The sequence below is a fragment of the Cannabis sativa genome, chromosome 2 (genome assembly GCF_029168945.1).
Source record: "Cannabis sativa cultivar Pink pepper isolate KNU-18-1 chromosome 2, ASM2916894v1, whole genome shotgun sequence".
Classification (NCBI taxonomy): Eukaryota; Viridiplantae; Streptophyta; class Magnoliopsida; order Rosales; family Cannabaceae; genus Cannabis; species Cannabis sativa.
This window is the reverse complement of record NC_083602.1, coordinates 19,742,972-19,761,628: the sequence shown is the minus strand read 5'-3', so window position 1 is coordinate 19,761,628 and position 18,657 is coordinate 19,742,972. Positions and strand designations below refer to the sequence as shown.

General features: G+C 33.5%; 2 protein-coding genes across 2 annotated transcripts; both read right to left on the bottom strand.

Annotated features, from left to right (window-relative positions):
• Window positions 1-3,044: 3,044 nt before the first annotated feature.
• On the bottom strand, window positions 3,045-5,763 carry LOC115721353 (tyrosine-protein phosphatase DSP3). Its single transcript, XM_030650633.2, has 5 exons — window positions 5,247-5,763; window positions 4,778-4,871; window positions 4,091-4,148; window positions 3,942-3,985; window positions 3,045-3,588 (listed from the first exon to the last, which is right to left on the bottom strand). The coding sequence occupies exons 1-5, from the start codon at window positions 5,396-5,398 to the stop codon at window positions 3,331-3,333; spliced, it is 606 nt and encodes a 201-aa protein (XP_030506493.2). The 5' UTR covers window positions 5,399-5,763; the 3' UTR covers window positions 3,045-3,330.
• Window positions 5,764-6,532: 769 nt separating this feature from the next.
• LOC133034186 (uncharacterized) lies at window positions 6,533-7,435 on the bottom strand. The gene is made up of 3 exons (XM_061109226.1): window positions 7,068-7,435; window positions 6,708-6,994; window positions 6,533-6,651 (listed from the first exon to the last, which is right to left on the bottom strand). Exons 1-3 carry the CDS (start codon window positions 7,433-7,435, stop codon window positions 6,533-6,535), a joined length of 774 nt encoding a protein of 257 aa, XP_060965209.1.
• Window positions 7,436-18,657: the final 11,222 nt, after the last annotated feature.

Genomic DNA, 18,657 nt, shown 5'->3' with positions numbered 1-18,657 from the left:
TGATGAGCAAAATCCCAAATCGATATCTGAGACTGAACATGCATAAACAAAAAATAAAAAAATAAAAACTGAAAAAGAAGCTTAAGAAATTGAAAATTATTTTGAAGATGATGGAGATGAAAAAGCAAAAAAAAGTAATGGTAACCATAATTGAAAAAGCGTGGATCAATCTTTCAAACAAATGAAGAAGAAAAACAACTAAAAAAAAAGCTTGAAAAGAAGATTTTTTTTTTTTTTTTGAAAATGATGGAGATGAGAATATCAATAAATAATGAGTTTGGGGTAACGTATATTCAGTTTTTTTTTTTAAAAAAAAAAAATAACTCAAAAGAAGAAGCCATATAACGACAAAACTGTTAAAAAGCATTAAAAATATGCATATAATAAGAAATAAAAAATACTAAATGCATAATAGCAATAAATAAATTAAAATGAACAAAAGACATAGATCAGAGAACAAAAAACCTAGAACATCTACAGCAAAAAAAGGAAAAAAAAACCTAAAATAACATAAAATCAACATAAATACTTTCGACACTTTGGGTATCTCAAAATTTTTATCATTAAGTTCGAAGTCAGAATCTAAATCTCTTCAATGATCGGTTTCAAACGTTTTAATTTTCTCTTTTCTAGAGAATGAACAAATAATTTTCTTTTCGAAACTATAGAAAATGTAGGGTTATGGAATTTTTCTTTGAATTATTTCTTAAAGAAGAAGAAACTGAAACAAAAATAGAAAATACAAAGAAAAAAAAAGCAAAAACAAACACTAGAAAGAAAGATGTGTGAATTTTTAAACACAAAATATATATATATATAAAAAAAAAAGGAAAAAAAGAAGAAGAAGATGAATAAGAAAAAATAAAAATTTAGAATGAAAAAAAATACTAATATAACCACACATATATAACCCAAAATGTACAAGGGAGGGAAACAACAACTTTAATCATTATTTTTAGAGTAATTTGCAGTATAAATACTAAGTTTAACTCCCAATTGTAAAAAAATACTTAAGTTTAATTTTTTTGTAGTAATAATACTTAAGTTATAATTTTGTAGTTAAATAAATTGCCACGTGACAATTCTTAATTGGTCCAAATCATTAAATTTTTATTATTTAAAAAAATTAGTTCAAATATACCAATAAAAAATTGACATGTGGATATAATGGCTTAACATACAGAGTGACACTTAAACTTAAGTATTTATGCCGCAAAGTACTCTTATTTTTATTAATTATAATAACTAAAAAGAAAATCTATTGTGATATTACCCATTACCTCAACCAATTTTACACTTTTTTATATAATAAAAATGAATAAAAATCTCCCTTAAAGAAATCTCTAGCAACAAAATTGACAAAATAAAAGTTAAAAAAAAAAGTCGGTATAAAATATTTGAAAAGCAGTAAAATTGTAAATTATTTTGTGGCATAATAAAACATAATAAAATTAAAAAAGTCGGTATACAATATAAAGTTATAAACTCTCTAGATAAAATTCATTTGAGTATCCAGTTTATTTTTAAATTATTGACTTATAATGAGACTATTAAATTGTAATGTAGATTAAATTTTTTATTAATTATATTTTCTATAATAATCTTTTATTATTAGTTTTATAATAATAAATGTTATATTAGAGTTACAACACATATCTTTAATAATAATAATAATAATAATAACAACAAATAAAGAAGAATTATACAGTAATTTTTTTTAAGATAATTATACAGTAATTATTAACCATAAATATTATGATTTAGATATTTAACGTTATTATAAAAAATAAAATTAAAAAAAAAAAAGGATTTTTGATATAAATTCACAATGGATAGTAAATCCATAAAAGTGTTGTTCTTTTTTTTTTTTTTTTTTTTGAAACAGCATTAAAGTGTTGTTCTAGTCCCTATAATCGTGTATGTATAATTATTTATGGGAATTTTGATTTTATATGCTTAAATAATTAAAAAATTTAATTATTATACCAAAAACTTAAACCATAAAAAAACTATACTTTTTTTTCAAAACTCCAAAAATACCCCCCTCACAATTCTCTCTCTCTGCATCATCTCTCTCTCTATCTCTCTCAGCCAACTCTCTCTCTCTCAACTCACGGACCCAAACGCCACCCACGAACCCAAACCCCATCGGACCCAAACGCCACCCACTCTCGGACCCAAATGCCACCCACGCGACCATCGAGTTTGTGGGACTTTTTTTTTTTTTTTTATTTTCGGATTTCGAGAGAGAGGAAGAGAGAGGTCCGATGGTCGGACCTTGGGATCCGATGGGTCCGATTGGTCGGACCCCATCGGACCCCAAGGTCCGACCATCGGCCGTAGGACTTTTTTTTTTTTTTTGCGATAGGAAGAGAGAGTGGGTTTCGGTCCGAGAGTGGGTGGCGTTTGGGTCCGAGAGTGGGTGGCGTTTGGGTCCGATGGGGTTTGGGTTCGTGGGTGGCGTTTGGGTCCGACTGTGAGTTGAGAGAGAGAGAGTTGGCTGAGAGAGATAGAGAGAGAGATGATGCAGAGAGAGAGAATTGTGAGGGGGTATTTTTGGGATTTTGAAAAAAAAAGTATAATTTTTTTATGGTTTAAGTTTTTGGTATAATAATAAGATTTTTTAATTATTTAAGCATATAAAATCAAAATTCCCTTAATTAATGTAGAAGAGATGTCTCCCCGCAAAAAATAAATAAATAAATAAATAAACCCAGTAACATACTCTCTCACCTGTACTTAATGAAGATTCGAATTTAGAAAATCTGCATTATAAATTGTACATGATAATGATGTATCACTTGAAAGTTGAAACTTACTATTTGGCTTTATTTGTCATTATCAAAGCATTAACTTTTTTTTTCCTAAGATAACTTGCTTGAAAGTTGATTCCAATATCTTTAGTTTAGTTCGCAATCACGTTTTACTTTATTAAGACAAACCATATATACAAAATGAAAGACCAAATTCATATGACGAGAAAAGTTTGTCTTCAAAGATCAAACCCTCAAAACCGAGAAGATAAACAAATACAGGGCAGTCAGTTAATGGAAAACAAACACTAAAATAAAATCTGAGGAAAGTAATCACAAAATCTAAAGATGATGAAATTTCCGTACTAATTGGCTCGTTCCTATGTAAAAAAAAAAAAATCAACACTCGAGGTTGAAAATGAAGTATACAATGGTTGATTTAATCCAAAGAACCTAATGTGAAAATGAAAATAAAAGAAAAAACTAATAGTGGGGAATCACCATATATATGTATCATATATGCAAACATAAAGAAAGAACTTAATTAGAAAATAGAACTAAACTATGGAGTCGTTGGCTAAACTGAAGTCATCTGGGGCTTCTGAACATTATCTTCTTTGTAGAGAAGCCTTCTCTTTTTGGAACCATAGCCATGGTAGCGGTAGATGATGCTGTAAAGACAATGCCTCAAGGAGAGCACATCAAATGACTCAATAAACTTCTTGTCTGTTTCCCTAGATTTCACACCAGCAAACCGCTGGTACTCTTCAAACACAGAAGCCAAGCACCAATTCTGCAGTTTTCTCAGGCAACCAACAAGACAACCAGTCCTATGCTGCAGAAACGAAAATGGTAATATGGTTAGTTGATATATCAAATATGACAAGTTTCCAACTCAATTACTAACTAATAAGAGCACATGTAAGTGATGATAAAGAATTGGTCACCAAAACTATGACCTAGAACAAGATAGCAATGGTTGTTTGGTTCATGCAGACACATGTTACTAGCTACACTATCAAATAGTGGAGTACACGTTGTCCATTAACTATAGAAACTAGAAAAGTGGAGCACATAGTATTTTATTAACTACACACCTAGTACCAAGTGGAAAACACACAGACAATCCTAATAAAAAAAAGTGATATTGAAAAGCTAATTGGCTATAACGCATGAATGAACTTATACCTTTCCACGCTTGCAATGGATCAAAACTGGATGGTTTCGCACGTCTGCAAACACCAAGAAGTAGAATTTAGAAAGTACTCAAAACTTAATTAAGAGATTAATAAACTAAATAAACTACGGAAATGATTTTCTTCTGATTATTTAAGTACCGACTAAGATCTTCAGAGCATCCATGATAGCATCCTTGAGAAGAGAAACAGTGGGCTCCTGTAGATTATTGACACGTCATTAACAATAATTTCAGAAACTGAATTCAACTATATTCTGACAACTAAATAATTCTCCTTAAACAACAATGGCAGGCACCACACACATATTAAGATATTCAATTTTCAAAACAATACATAGCAAATAAGTACATTGCATGCTATGTTAGCTCTTTACAGTTGTCACTAATTATATTTTAATCTACAAGCCCACAGATTCCCAATCTTGACATAAAACCATAATTGAAATACAATAATGCTTTAGTTTACTTTAGCACCTTAAGAGAACTGTTTCTTTCAAAGCAAGAATTCAATCAACCAACTTTATAAAAAAAAAATAAATAAAGTGATCCGGGGGAAAAAAATAGTTTATTATTGTTCACCTAAATTATGAAGGAATACTTTCAACAAAAACGCACATAGGGAATTGGGAACTTGAAATAAGAGCATTAAAATAACGTATACAAACAAATGCCTTATCATTGCAAAACAACAAGCAATGAAAGACATTTGATTACACCCATTCAAAGACCTTGTATTGAAAAGTAGAAAGGGAATGTTTTGATACAGAAAAACAATGAAAAAGACAGGAAATTCGTAGAGAGAGAGAGAGAGAGAGAGAGATCATACCGTTTTGCCCTCTATTCCAAATTGAAAGAGCCTAATATTGTTAGCCTCAAGAAACTTCAAATTCTCTTCTGGGTATGGTTCCGGACACAAATATCTGGAACATTACACAAAATTTAGTCAAATTCAAAGGGAAATTCAGCCAAATAAATCAGTCAAAAGAATATATTAGTCTTCTCTTAACAGTACCAATCTTTCTAATTCTAAAATTTGTATCAAAGGATTAATCGAATAAATCAGAAAAGTGTAAGAGAATATTATTAATTGAAAAGAATAACTCAAAAATAATTAAGCACAACAAAACCCCAATTTTCTACTTTTTATATAAAAAAAAATAAAATAAAAAAATTCTCTCTATTCTGTCACTTTCTTTGTTTTCTTTTCCCAAACATATACGAGGTTACGAATATATATGTATATATATAAATATACACACAGAACATGCACTCGTGTGTATTTAAAGAAGACTTACATGATGCAACGAAGATTTAGGGTTTTGAGAAAAGAGAAATTAGAGGGTTGAGGTAAGCCAGATCTATAAATGCCATCTTCCACCATTGAGAAATTCACCGGCGGCATTAAAATGTCGTCGTCCGCCGTTTTCTCCTTCAGTATAATCGCCATCTTCGCCTCTGCAACTAATCTAGTATTATCTACGGTTTGCGATTTCGGCGAAACCAACAAAAAATTCAGGAAAGCCGAAACCAAAAAGAAAAAATCAAAAGAATGAATTCCAAAACAAAAAGGGATTTCGGTGTGTCACAAAATAAAAGCTGGTAATGAATTCGTGTATATATCAATGGCGGAAGAATCAGAGGCGCTCATGGTTTTGTTTTTCCAAAGAATGGTTTTTTGGGGGACTTTGAGGGATTTTGGGGATTGAAAAGATTTTGATTCAATTTGTTTTGGCGTTCTGAGAAACTTTGTTTCGGTATTTATATATGTAATTTTAACATGAGCGGTGTGCTTATTCTTGCTTTTTTTATTATTAAATATTTTAAATAGATATAATTGGATTCCTTCAAAAAAAAAAAAAATAGATATAATTGGATTTTCCATATTTAAATAATTTTATTGTTATTAAAATTTCCTAAATTTGTAGGGTTTTCTTTTCATTGAAACTAATTTTGTCATTTTATAGGGAAAACATATAATATTTAAAAAAAGAAAGAGTGAAAGTGATTGAGGTGTGTGGTGTTTTCTAACTGGATTTGGATTAACTTTGTTGAATGAGTCTTTAGATTCAAATTTCAATTTTAGTGGACTAGTCCAGTGCCCGCTGGTGCCCCTCCTTTTTAGAATCTTATTCCTTTATTTTTAATTTAATTTGCAATTTTTTTTATTTTTATTGTTGAAATATTATTCTTATGACTTTTTTTTTTAAAAAAAAAAAAAGAAATATTATCTTTTTTTTTTTTATAAAACAAAATAAGAAATATTATCTTATCGCTGGTAAAGAAACTAACAACCAAATTTTATGGTGGGATTGATATTTTTAATTACCACTAATAAAAGATTTTGATTTTGAAAGTTATTATCATTTTGATTTTGAATTTTTACCAATAATATCCCACCAGCATTCCGTTTCCATTATCTTCGTATAAACCACATTCTAATAGTTTACAAATTTTGTTCAAAATAAATAAATAAATAAAAGTAAGTAAGAAATAGTTTACAAATTTGTATACCTATGTAATTTTTAAGGAAATGCGATGTATGAAATTGTATTTATTTTTTTTAATTGAAAATTCATCTTTATTAACCATTAAACTCCGTTACCAACATAGGTAACAAATCAGTTGGAACAGACTCCAAACTGAAACGACTATCAGAGTATAAAATAGCGGCTCTGGCAAAGCTATAAACAACCCTATTTGCTGATCATTTAACAAATAAACAGAAACATTAGACAATTCACTTAATAAAGCTTTACCGTCATTAACAATACTACCAAACAAAGAAATCATATTAGTAGCACTCCGTAAAGCTTGAATCACCATGAGACAATCAGACTCCACATGCACTCCTATCCACCCTTTCTCTTTGATCCAACTAAGGGCCTCCTTAACCCCTAAAGCCTCAGCAACAAAAGGTTGAATGACACCCCGTTTGAGCAAAGAAACGCCCTCCAAGAGAAGAACTTTATCATCCCTGGCAACCCTACCAATTCTAAAACTACGACTTTCTTCAAAAATTGATGCATCCACATTGACCTTGATTCTATTAACCAGTGGAACTGTCCAACACTCAGCACCGTCACTAGTCTGTAAACCAGACACGAGGCAACTCTAACCTGCAGTTACGAGCATTTCTCCATTGATCAAGGTAACCTTTTGCGTAAGCAACAATATTGTCAGCCGAAAAATTCTTACCATTCCAAACCAGATCATTCCGTGCTCCCCAAATCGCCCAACAAAGAGTGACCAATAAACATTTTTGCTCAACATTTAACACCTTAAAGCAATCCATACACCAATTGAGAAAAGATGTACCTATTGTGTGAATCGTTCCAATACCCACTCTGTTCCATACCAGCTGGACCATTTGACAGGTAACTAAACAATGCACAATAGTCTCATCTGTTCCTAGACAAAGTGGACAAAGAGAGGAGAAATCCACATGCTTTGTTCTCAACTGTGTCAACGTTCGAAGACATGCCATACCAGCCCTCCAGAGTAAATTCTTAACTTTCGGAGGAACTTTTAAACTCCAAAGTTTCTTCCAAAACAAAGAAACTTCTGAATCATCCCACTCCCCACGCTGTTGTTGAAGAAGATTTTAGGCACTTTTGACACTATACATACTTGAGACCTCACAAGACCAAACAAGGTGATAAGTTGTTTGAGTAAGACCGGTCGGAATGCTGAGTATCAAATCACGATCACGCTCCTCGAATAAGTCATTGAGAATTTCCACATCCCAACCGGATCCATCACAACTCATCAAGCTACTGACCGTGGCCGTTTGAAGGGCCGAATGTGAAGAATTCACAAAAGGATGAACCGGATCGGGAAGCCATGGTTGAGATAATACATTTATAAGACTCACATCCCCAACACACCACCAAACCCCCTTTTTAACAAGGTGTTGAGCTTCCAAAATACTTCTCTAAATAAAATTAGGATTGTTACCTAGCAAGGCATCCAGAAAAGAACCACGGGGGTAGTATCTTGCTTTAAAGACACGGCCAGCAAGAGAATTACCCCAAGTTAAGAGCCTCCAACCTTGTTTACCCAAAAGAGCTAAGTTGAAATCCCTTAAGTTTCAAAAACTCATACCTCCACTACGCTTGGAACGACTTAATCTATCCCAAGACATCCAATGAATGCCTTTACTTGTTTTGTTAGAGGATTGCCACCAGAAACTTGTCATCAACTGCTCAATGTCACGAGAGATCTCTAAAGGAAGTAAAAACACACTCATGGCATAACTAGGAAGAGATTGAGCCACCGACTTAATAAGAATTTCCTTACCCGCTCTTGAAATTGTATATATTAAAAAATATTATTATTGGGTATTAGTGGTGCACTTTCTAGACGTACCATCTTGCAATTAATTAACCATACTCCACTTAGAAGGGTGCTAAGCACCAATAATACCCTTTAGTATTTCTCTTTATTAAATTGTGTTTGGCTAGACGTAAAATAAATATAAATTATTAAAAATAAAGAGAATCTTAATCTTAAAATTTAATAGGAGTAAAAAAATTAACATATAATTATTGATGTTGTTTACAAAAAATAACCAATTGTGGATAGATATCGATACAACTAATATAAGTAAGAGTTTTTTTTTTTAAAAAAAAAAAAATTAAAACTGTAACTTCATTAAAAATATTAAGTACAAATTACAAAATACATAAAATACATTAATTTGGAAGACAACTATTCCAAACAACCTCTTGAATTTGTTAGAGAATTTATAACAATGGAAGATAATCAAGATATTACAACTCTATTGCAATATAATACAAGGACCAACAAAGAGATTAAATAAAGGTTACAACACATAATATATATACACTATATATATATTATATATAAGAAAGGTAGAAGAAATGAAAAGATTACACAATATTATAACAGACATATATAATATGAAGAAATATATATATAAACACTCACTCACAACCTTGAGTGTAGAATAGTGAGGATTACCATGACTTGAACAAAGTATTACACATTTGTCCAAAAGCTTATTTCCCTTATCTCTAAGCACTAAGGGAACTCTCTAGGAAATAGCTTTGGGAATTATCAAGCCTTAAGATTTTCTAGCAATGTGCTTTCTTGATAGAAAATTTTTTCACCCAAATGAGCACATTAGACTCCTTTATATAGTGTTTAGGCTATCATCATTTGAAATTCAAATTCATAAGTCATAACCTCCATGGATGTTATGGACTCAATAACGAGATGTAACTCATGCACACCATAACTCCTATAGAGTTAAAAATTTCAATATAAGATGTGTAACACCTTTTACACTCTTAATGTTGGTGATAATGGTGGAGGTTACTCATAGTCACAATTGTCATATGTTACATATTAATTTGTTACACATATTTAATCTACACATTATAATAGTGATAAATAATATAACAATCCCCCACTAGATTAAATATTATCTCTTTAGTAACAAATTTGTAACTTTTGTAACATTTATTTAATCAATCAAAAATATTATATCAAAATATAACATTCCCCCACTTTTATTGACTAAATACACACTTTTAAGAAGTCTTGCTTAGGTGCATTAGATAAAATGTCTTTCGACTTGAATGTATCTTAGTGTAATTACCACAAAGTTTGATGAAATTTTGGTTGCCGTAGCATTGAACTACTATTCTTTTAGTACAAATCGGTGATAACACACACACCCTCGCTAAGGCTCACTTGAGACTGCATGTCTTGCTCTTGCAAAGTTAATGGCCATGTGCAAAATTCCAATTCATGAACTCTCTAGGCTATATAGGTGGAGTTTTAGTGTCGCACCACTCTTTAGACACTTCTTAAGCTTAAGTGAGTTTTCTTAAGCTTAAGCTCCATTAAAAAACCTTTCGGCTTTAACCCTCAATTTTCACCACATGTACTCATCCATAGATGGGACAATTGAGTACCAAATTCACTCCATTGACTTGTTATAACCTATTGAACTTAAGACTAAATTTTTACTAGTGTTAAGATAGGTTAGGTTTTATGACCTAAATAAAACTCCATTTCAATGTAATCTATTTTATTCAACATCAATAAAGAAACAGAAGTATTTTTCATTCATTTGTGTATGTTTTGGTTCACTTTATCAATTGCTTGTCTATTTGATTTATAAATTCATCTTAAACCCTTTTCACATACTTGATCATGTTTATTGTGCTGTCATCACATTGGAAAGTAAACATGACTATGCGAATAAAGTTTCCTAGATTTATCAGACACAGGGTTTTACTGATATGATAATCTACAACAAGAGTTTACTTGTATTTGGAGAAATACTATGTTCTTTCCAGAACATTGGTTAAAGTAAAGCTCAGGTTGGATGCATGGAGTATGCATCGGAAGGGACCGATATTGAACTTTGACTTAGATTTAATTAAACTTACCGTAAAATCTATTCAAGTCAATATCGCCAAGTTGATCCTAGATCAAATGATCTTAAAATTCCTGTTATGATTAGGCTCAATCTCAAGAGGCTATTCGTGTTCTTTGATTTGTTAGTTAAGCCTACTTTTAGGTTAGGGTGATACGTACATTTTGGGAACACGGTAGTGCAATTGAGTGGGAGCGCTAGCATAAACATGGAATATAGCTTCTATCTGGCGAATAGTAAGCAAAGGATGATCTCCTTCGAGCTTGACCAAACGAAAATAAATGGTGGAGATCTCATTTCACATAAGCTGAAATATCATTTATACGGGGTCAAGTGTTTTAAGGATAAAATACATAGTAGGGTGTTACGGTAATCTAATCCCTTTACAGTGTAGATCATTCACATAGAGGATCATTGATCACATTAGGATTATAACAATGGATAACTAATGATGTGTCTATATGGTGGAACATATAGAGCATTCTATATACTGAGAGTGCAATTCTAAGTTCTATGCGTGGATTCAACGAAGAATTAATAAGTTAGTGAATTTTAGTGCTAAATTCTTGATCTACTTATTGGAAGCTCGGTTATATAGACCCATGGTCCCCCCACTAGTTGAGATAATATTGTTTGTAAGACTCATGTAATTGGTTTTGATTAATCAATTATAATTCACAAGTTAGACTATGTCTATTTGTGAAATTTTCACTAAGTAAGGACGAAATTGTAAAGAAAGAGTTAATAGGGGCATATTTGTTAATTATGATACTTTGTATGGTTCAATTAATAAATATGATAAATGACAATATTATTTAATAATTATTTATAATTATTAAATAGTTAGAATTGGCATTTAATTGGTTGAATTAGGAAATTGGCATTTTTGAGAAAATCAGATACAAAAGGTGTTAAAATTGCAAAATTGCAAAAAGCAAGGCCCAATCCACTAAGCCATGGCCGGCCACCTTTGTAGGCTTTTTAAGTTGATATTTTAATTATTTTAATGCCAAATAATTCAAACCTAACCCTAGTGGAATGCTATAAATAGATAGTGAAGGCTTCAGGAAAATTACACACTTTCTGAATCAGAAAAACCTGAGCCTCCTCTCTCTTCTCTAGCCGCCACTCTCTCTCTCTCTCTCTCTCTATTCTTCCTTCATATTTCGAACCTATCCTAGTGATTAGAGTAGTGCCCACACACATCAAGCAATACCTCAATCATAGTGAGGAAGATCGTGAAGAAAGATCATCAGCAAAGAGATTCAGCATCAAGGATTCAGCAAAGAGATCCAGGTTCAGATCTTGATAATACTCTGCTACAGAAAGGATACAAGGGTTAGAGATCTGAACGGAAGGAGTCATTTAATTCCGCTGCACCCAATGTAAGGTTTCTTAAACTTTATATGTGTTTAATTTATCGTTTTAGAAAATTCTTATTTAGGATGTTAATGAACATACTTGTGAGTAGATCTAAGATCCTAGTAAAATAATTTCCAACAACTGGCCTCAGAGCCATGGTAATTGATTTACTTGCAAGAAATTTGGACTTTAAAACGATTGTTTGTATGTTTTTGGATGGTATCATGTTGTATTGAGTGTTATTTGATGATTGATTGATGTTTGTGAATTTTCGTTAAGAATAATTGCGATTCTGTCTCTGAAATTATTTTTATTAGATAGTATGGAAAAAATTAAGCAAGTTACTTTTTTACAGAACTCAATTTCGATTTAATTTGAATTAGTTATGAATTTTTCAAGATTTGAAAAAATCGAGGCTGTGCTGAAATTTTCCTGCGATCGCGAAAACTGTCCGTACAGCTCACAATTTTTTCGTTTTTCTTCGATTTTTCATGCTTTTTCATGGAATTAACTTCCGATTTTTTGTGTAGTTCTATATTTATACTATTACTATTCCTAATTCAATTCTAATTATCATTTTGAATTAATTTAATTTTTTTTTAAATTTAATTCAAGATATTAGTGTAATTTGAATTTGAATAGAATTAGTATCTATCTTCTTGCTTAAAAATCTATCTTATTTTAAAATTTGATTATATCTTATCCTATTTTAAATTTAAAATAAGATAACTATAATCATGTAATTTTTAAATGATATAAGATATTTTGCTAATTTTTGAAATTTTGTTATTTTATTTATTTAAATTACATTTAAAATTTGAAAAAGATATTCATTTATCTTTTCTAATTTTTAATTTAATTTTTATTCATAAAATAACATATAAAATTTAAAAGTAGTTAGCAAATTTTTGAAATGATATTTAGGTTGGTTGAAACCTAATTTTTCAAAAATTGTAGGTTTAATTTTAAATTTAAATATTTAATTAAATTTCGAATTTTTTTTTAATTTTTCAATTTTTTTTAAATTTTTCGAAATTTTTTTTATTTAATTAATTATTTTCGAAATTAATTATTTAATTTAAAATTAAATAAATCCTACATCCAACTATCCAACTAACGTTATTGCAGGAGTATGTGTTTTAGCTTATGTGTAAGTTTTCAAAACCTATTATTACTTGATTGCAAATAGCCATGGTTACTTTTTGCCAGATCTAATGATCTGATGGCTCCCTTGGTCAAGATAATAATTTGTAACAGGTATATTTACAATCTTCTTTCATCTGTGTATGACCTAGCAACATGATAGGACCCATCCAAAGTGTGTCTGTGTGAGCCTATGTGTTTAATTTTATTATAGATGCATATAGGTTGTTGTTGCTAAAATAAATTATCATAGTTCTTGATAGAATTTATTTAGGCCCATTTAGTTTTTGGGCCTATTCAATTAATAACAGTTGTTCTTATTAAGGTTAATGTAACGCCCTAATGCTAAGGCACGCTACAATGTTTTTTCAATTATTGTGCAATCTTTGCTAATCAAAGAAATTTCTCGAAAAACGTGTCAAATTAAAACTTTTGCTTTAAATATTAAACTTTGTAATATAATATAATATTTACAAATCCCGGGATCCCGATTTCAAACTTTTAAAAATTTACTGTTTAAACTTTACATTTCAAAATACATAACTTCCAGGTCGCACAACGACTTTCAAAATATAACTCCCAGATGTCCCGAGACCGAACACTCCAGGTCGCGCCGCTTGACATGTACAATCTCACCCGAGCTCAGGTTCATTCCTGTTCAGCCTTCGCCTTTCCTTTACCTACACATGGAAGCAGAAACTGTGAGTCAACAGACTCAGTAAGAAATGCATATAACATACCATATAATTTCCGACCTGTAAATAGGCGCCCATACACCTATTTACAGAGCTTAACAGATGCGTATGAACGTTCAATACCAGGGTACAACCACTATACCACATACACATCGTACCTCACTGTACGAGTGTTGGTAGGGTTTATCCCGATCACTGAGTAACACTGAGTGATGTACCACACACCTTAGCATTTTCCCATGCTTGTGTTGGTATCACTGTATCGTACTCACAATCACAACAATCACTGTACCAATACACTCTATAACTTATTCATACAAGTGTTGGTAGTGTTTAACATAATTCAAGCATGCATATATAAACCCATATACACACATTCAGATAATCACATCGTATATTATACACAGTTCTTACCTATTTTCTGAATTCAAGTGTGCTGGCCGACCTGAACGGAATTCACGTGCTAGATGGATGCCCTAATCACAATAATAGTAATACAGATGAGTGACTCGCTAAATCACTTTTCGGGACTTTAAAATTGAAACTAAAAGTTTCCCTATCGATAAACCTCATGGCAATACCCTAAATATCTCAAAATTGGCCAAAACTAGGGTTCTGGAAATTCCCCAACAGTAGACGGTTCCCAACCGGCATCCCGGTTCTGGGTCACCACCGGTCGACCGGTTGGTATTGGCCTCCCAGAACCGGAATTCCGGTTCTACTGCTGGGAACCAAAAATCATCCCCCTTAATTCAAATCAATCCCAAACCTTACCAAACTCTCCAGTATACCTATACAATGCATAAACATCCATTTCCAACCAACAAATCACAGAACAAACCAATAATTCAATTTATGCCATTAAAGCTCAAAGCTTGAGTTTCAAAACTCAAGCTTGCTTAAAACCATTCTCAAGCATCAAAACAATAGCTAGGGACTCAAATCAACTCAACCTAACCCCAGAATTCAAACCCTAAGCAATTCAAAACCCAACAGCCACTAAACCTAAAAATTCATAGTGAAACTAAACTAAAATTTCAAAAACTTAAGGGGAGAAGAACTAGGGTTACCTTGCCTTGATTCCTCTTGAATCCTTTGCTGAAAACACAAGAATTCAGCTCCCAAAAACCCCTTGCCCTTGCTGCCTTCGAAGAGAGAAAGAGAGAAGAAAGAACTTCTCACTACTTTTGGTTTTTCTTTGTTTTTTTCCTCAAATGAAAATGATTTTTCCCCTTAATTAATTCTTGCTGAAAAACAAAGTGCTAGGTGTCACACACTCATGGCAGCCACCTAATCCACCATTAAACAAAATGTCTAAAATGCCCTTAGACTTAAAACTAGGGTATTTCTAAAGCTAGGGGTAAAATGGTCAATTTCCATAACCCCGCTCAATCCCAATAATTTATTTTCTCTAAATTATTTCCCACTATGAAATAGGGTTCTAAACTTACCCATGTGATCAATCTAGCCATCCATCGCATTTTCCGTTGTCGCCGAGCAAAAATTACAAAATTAACATATTTCACATATAAACTAAATAATACCCCTAGAGTTTAATAAAATCTCCGGAATTGAGAAATTATAACTCTAATATTTATTTCTAAATATTGGGGTCCACATTTAAAATTAATTCACAAATAATAATAAAATAAATAAAATTAGTGCTAATTGCCTTCTCTAATCCACATTACTAGAGCGGTCATTACAATTATCCCCCCGTTAATAGGATTTCGTCCCCGAAATCTAACCTGAACAGCTCTGGATGTTGAGTCCTCATATCTGACTCCAATTCCCAGGTGGCTTCTTCCACCTTACTGTTCCTCCAGAGCACTTTAACTAGTGCAATAGTCTTGTTGCGAAGAACTTTTTCTTTTCTATCCAAAATCTGAACAGGTTGCTCTTCATAGGATAAGTCTGGTTGTAGTTCAAGGGCTTCATAACTCAAGACATGAGTCGTGTCTGACACGTATTTCCTTAACATAGAGATGTGAAATACGTCATGAACAGCTGATAATGCTGGTGGTAAGGCTAGCCGATATGCTACATGCCCGACCTTCTCGAGTATCTGAAATGGCCCAATGAACCTAGGGCTTAACTTACCCTTCTTCCCGAAGCGCCTAATAGCCTTCATTGGTGAAACCCGCAGGAAAACATGTTCCCCTGCCTGAAATATAACATCTCTGCGCTTCGGATCAGCATAACTTTTCTGCCTGCTTTGAGAAGCAAGCATCTGAGCCTTGATCTTATCAATAGCTTCATTGGTCCTTTGCACTAACTCTGGACCCAGGTACTTCCTTTCTCCTGTCTCGTCCCAATGAATAGGAGAACGACATTTTCTACCATATAACATCTCATAGGGAGCCATCCCTATTGTACTTTGGTAGCTGTTGTTGTAGGAGAATTCAATTAAAGGCAAGTACTTACTCCATGAACCCTCAAAGTCCATGACACAGGCTCGCAGTAGGTCTTCCAAAATCTGGATAGTTCTTTCTGACTGACCATCAGTCTGAGGGTGAAAGGCTGTACTAAACTTTAACTTGGTACCCATAGCCTTCTGAAGACTCACCCAAAACTTCGATGTGAACTTTGGATCACATACGATACAATAGATTTAGGGGCTCCATGGAGACGAACTATCTCCTTCACATACAATTCAGCATACTGATCCACTGAATAGGTAAATTTCACTGGTAGAAAGTGAGCCGACTTTGTAAATCTATCCACAATGACCCATACAGAATCATACATCCCTGTAGTTCTAGGTAAACCAGTTACAAAGTCCATTGCGATGTCCTCCCACTTCCATTCTGGAAGGACTAAAGGTTGCAATAACCCTGCCGGCCTCTGATGTTCAGCCTTAATCTGCTGGCAGGTTAAACACTTGGACACATAGTCCACCACGTCTCTTTTCATCTCATACCACCAGAAGTAGGGTTTCAAATCCTGATACATCTTGGTGGTTCCCGGATGCAACGAATAAGGCGTGGTGTGAGCTTCATCAAGTATCTCTTTCTTAAGCTCATCAACACTAGGAACACAAACTCGAGCTTTATATAACAACATTCCACTGCTCGAGACTGAAAAACCTCTAGGCCGACCTGCCACTACTTCATCTCGAACTTTAACTAGCTCGGGATCTTTTAGTTGTGCCTTTCTGATTCTCTCCAACAGATCAGATTGGAAGGTTAAATTATGTAATTTTCCGACCACGAACTCAATTCCTGCACTAACCATTTCCGAGGCTAGTTGAGGAGCTATCATAACCGTAGTACACACTTGACCGGGACCTTTTCTGCTTAGAGCATCGGCCACAACATTGGCTTTCCCGGGGTGATACAGTATTTCACAATCGTAGTCTTTAACTAACTCCAACCACCTTCTCTGCCTCATATTCAAATCTTTTTGGGTGAAAAAGTATTTAAGACTTTTATGATCAGTATAAATTTCACACTTTTCACCGTAAAGATAATGTCGCCATATCTTTAAAGCAAAAACCACAGCAGCGAGCTCTAAATCATGAGTTGGGTAACGCTGCTCATAATCCTTCAGTTGACGAGAGGCATAAGCTATGACTCTGTCAGCTTGCATCAGAACACATCCCAGACCCTGTCTGGATGCATCACAATAAACAACAAATTTCTCTTGATCTGATGGCAAAGCTAACACCGGAGCTGTTATCAAACGCTGCTTCAATTCCTGAAAGCTTGATTCACACTTATCTGACCACACAAATCTCTGATTTTTCTTGGTCAATTCGGTTAGGGGCATAGAAAGTTTAGAAAATCCTTCGACGAAACGTCGATAATACCCTGCTAACCCGAAAAAACTTCGAACTTCTGTCACAGACTTGGGCCTCGGCCAATTCTTCACTGATTCTATCTTGTTTGGATCGACCATAATTCCATTTTTCCCAACAATATGACCCAGAAAGGACACCTCGGACAACCAGAATTCACACTTTTTGAACTTGGCATACAGCTTGTGATCCCTAAGTCGCTGTAACACCATTCGAAGATGATGCTCGTGCTCCTCTTCTGACTGAGAGTATACAAGAATGTCATCGATAAACACTATAACGCAGTTATCGAGGAAATCCTTGAACACCCTATTCATGAGATCCATAAAGGCCGCAGGAGCATTAGTCAATCCAAATGACATTACCAGAAACTCATAGTGCCCATATCTGGTTCTAAAAGCAGTTTTCGGTATGTCCTCCTCCCGAATTCTGAGTTGATGATAACCCGACCGTAAATCAATCTTTGAAAACACTGTCTTTCCCTGAAGCTGATCGAACAGATCATCGATCCTGGGCAACGGGTACTTATTCTTAATCGTCAGCTTGTTTAGTTCCCGATAATCAATACACATTCTGAGGGAACCATCTTTCTTTTCACAAAAAGAACCGGAGCTCCCCAGGGCGATACACTAGGTCGAATAAACCCAATATCAAGCATCCCCTGAAGTTGTAACTTAAGCTCCTTGAGTTCTGCTGGAGCCATCCTATATGGAGCTTTAGAAACAGGTTCGACTCCAGGTGCCAAATCAATTACAAAGTCAATCTCTCGCTGTGGCGGCAATCCCGGCAACTCCTCGGGAAACACATCAAGAAAATCTTTTACCACCCGGACTACCTCAGGCCCAAATGTTTCAGGTCTGCTGGAGTCAAATACTACCGCTAGAAATCCTACACAACCATTGCATAGTAAATCCCTAGCTCTCAACACAGAAATAACCGGGATCCGAGACCCCTGAACCGATCCAACATAAACAAATGGATCTTCACCTTCCGGCTGAAAAGTCACCATTTTACGCCTACAATCTATACTGGTCGAATACTTGGATAGAAAATCCATTCCCAGTATAATATCAAACTCAGTTAATTTCAATTCTATGAGGTCAGTACTCAATTCCCTATCTTCGATCCTAATCGGCATAGACCTAATGCGCCTATTAGAGATAACCAATTCCCCGCTAGGCATTATGGTTCCAAACCCTCTTTCTAAAATATCATAAGGCCTACCCAAAAGATCAATCACTCTTGTAGCCACATATGAACGTGTAGCTCCCGAGTCAAATAATACTGTAAATAACAAGTTGTTG

Bases quoted from the DNA above. Each gene is read 5' to 3' on its own strand.
- LOC115721353 (XM_030650633.2), bottom strand. From the start codon at position 5,398: ATGGCGATTATACTGAAGGAGAAAACGGCGGACGACGACATTTTAATG. The intron at 4,872-5,246 runs GTAAGTCTTCTT...GTAATGTTCCAG, and splicing joins CTAAATCTTCGTTGCATCAT to ATATTTGTGTCCGGAACCAT. The intron at 3,589-3,941 runs GTATAAGTTCAT...TCGTTTCTGCAG, and splicing joins TCCATTGCAAGCGTGGAAAG to CATAGGACTGGTTGTCTTGT.
- LOC133034186 (XM_061109226.1), bottom strand. From the start codon at position 7,435: ATGGCATGTCTTCGAACGTTGACACAGTTGAGAACAAAGCATGTGGAT. The intron at 6,995-7,067 runs GTTAGAGTTGCC...ACTGGTTAATAG, and splicing joins AGAAATGCTCGTAACTGCAG to AATCAAGGTCAATGTGGATG. The intron at 6,652-6,707 runs GTAAAGCTTTAT...TTAAATGATCAG, and splicing joins TGGTAGTATTGTTAATGACG to CAAATAGGGTTGTTTATAGC.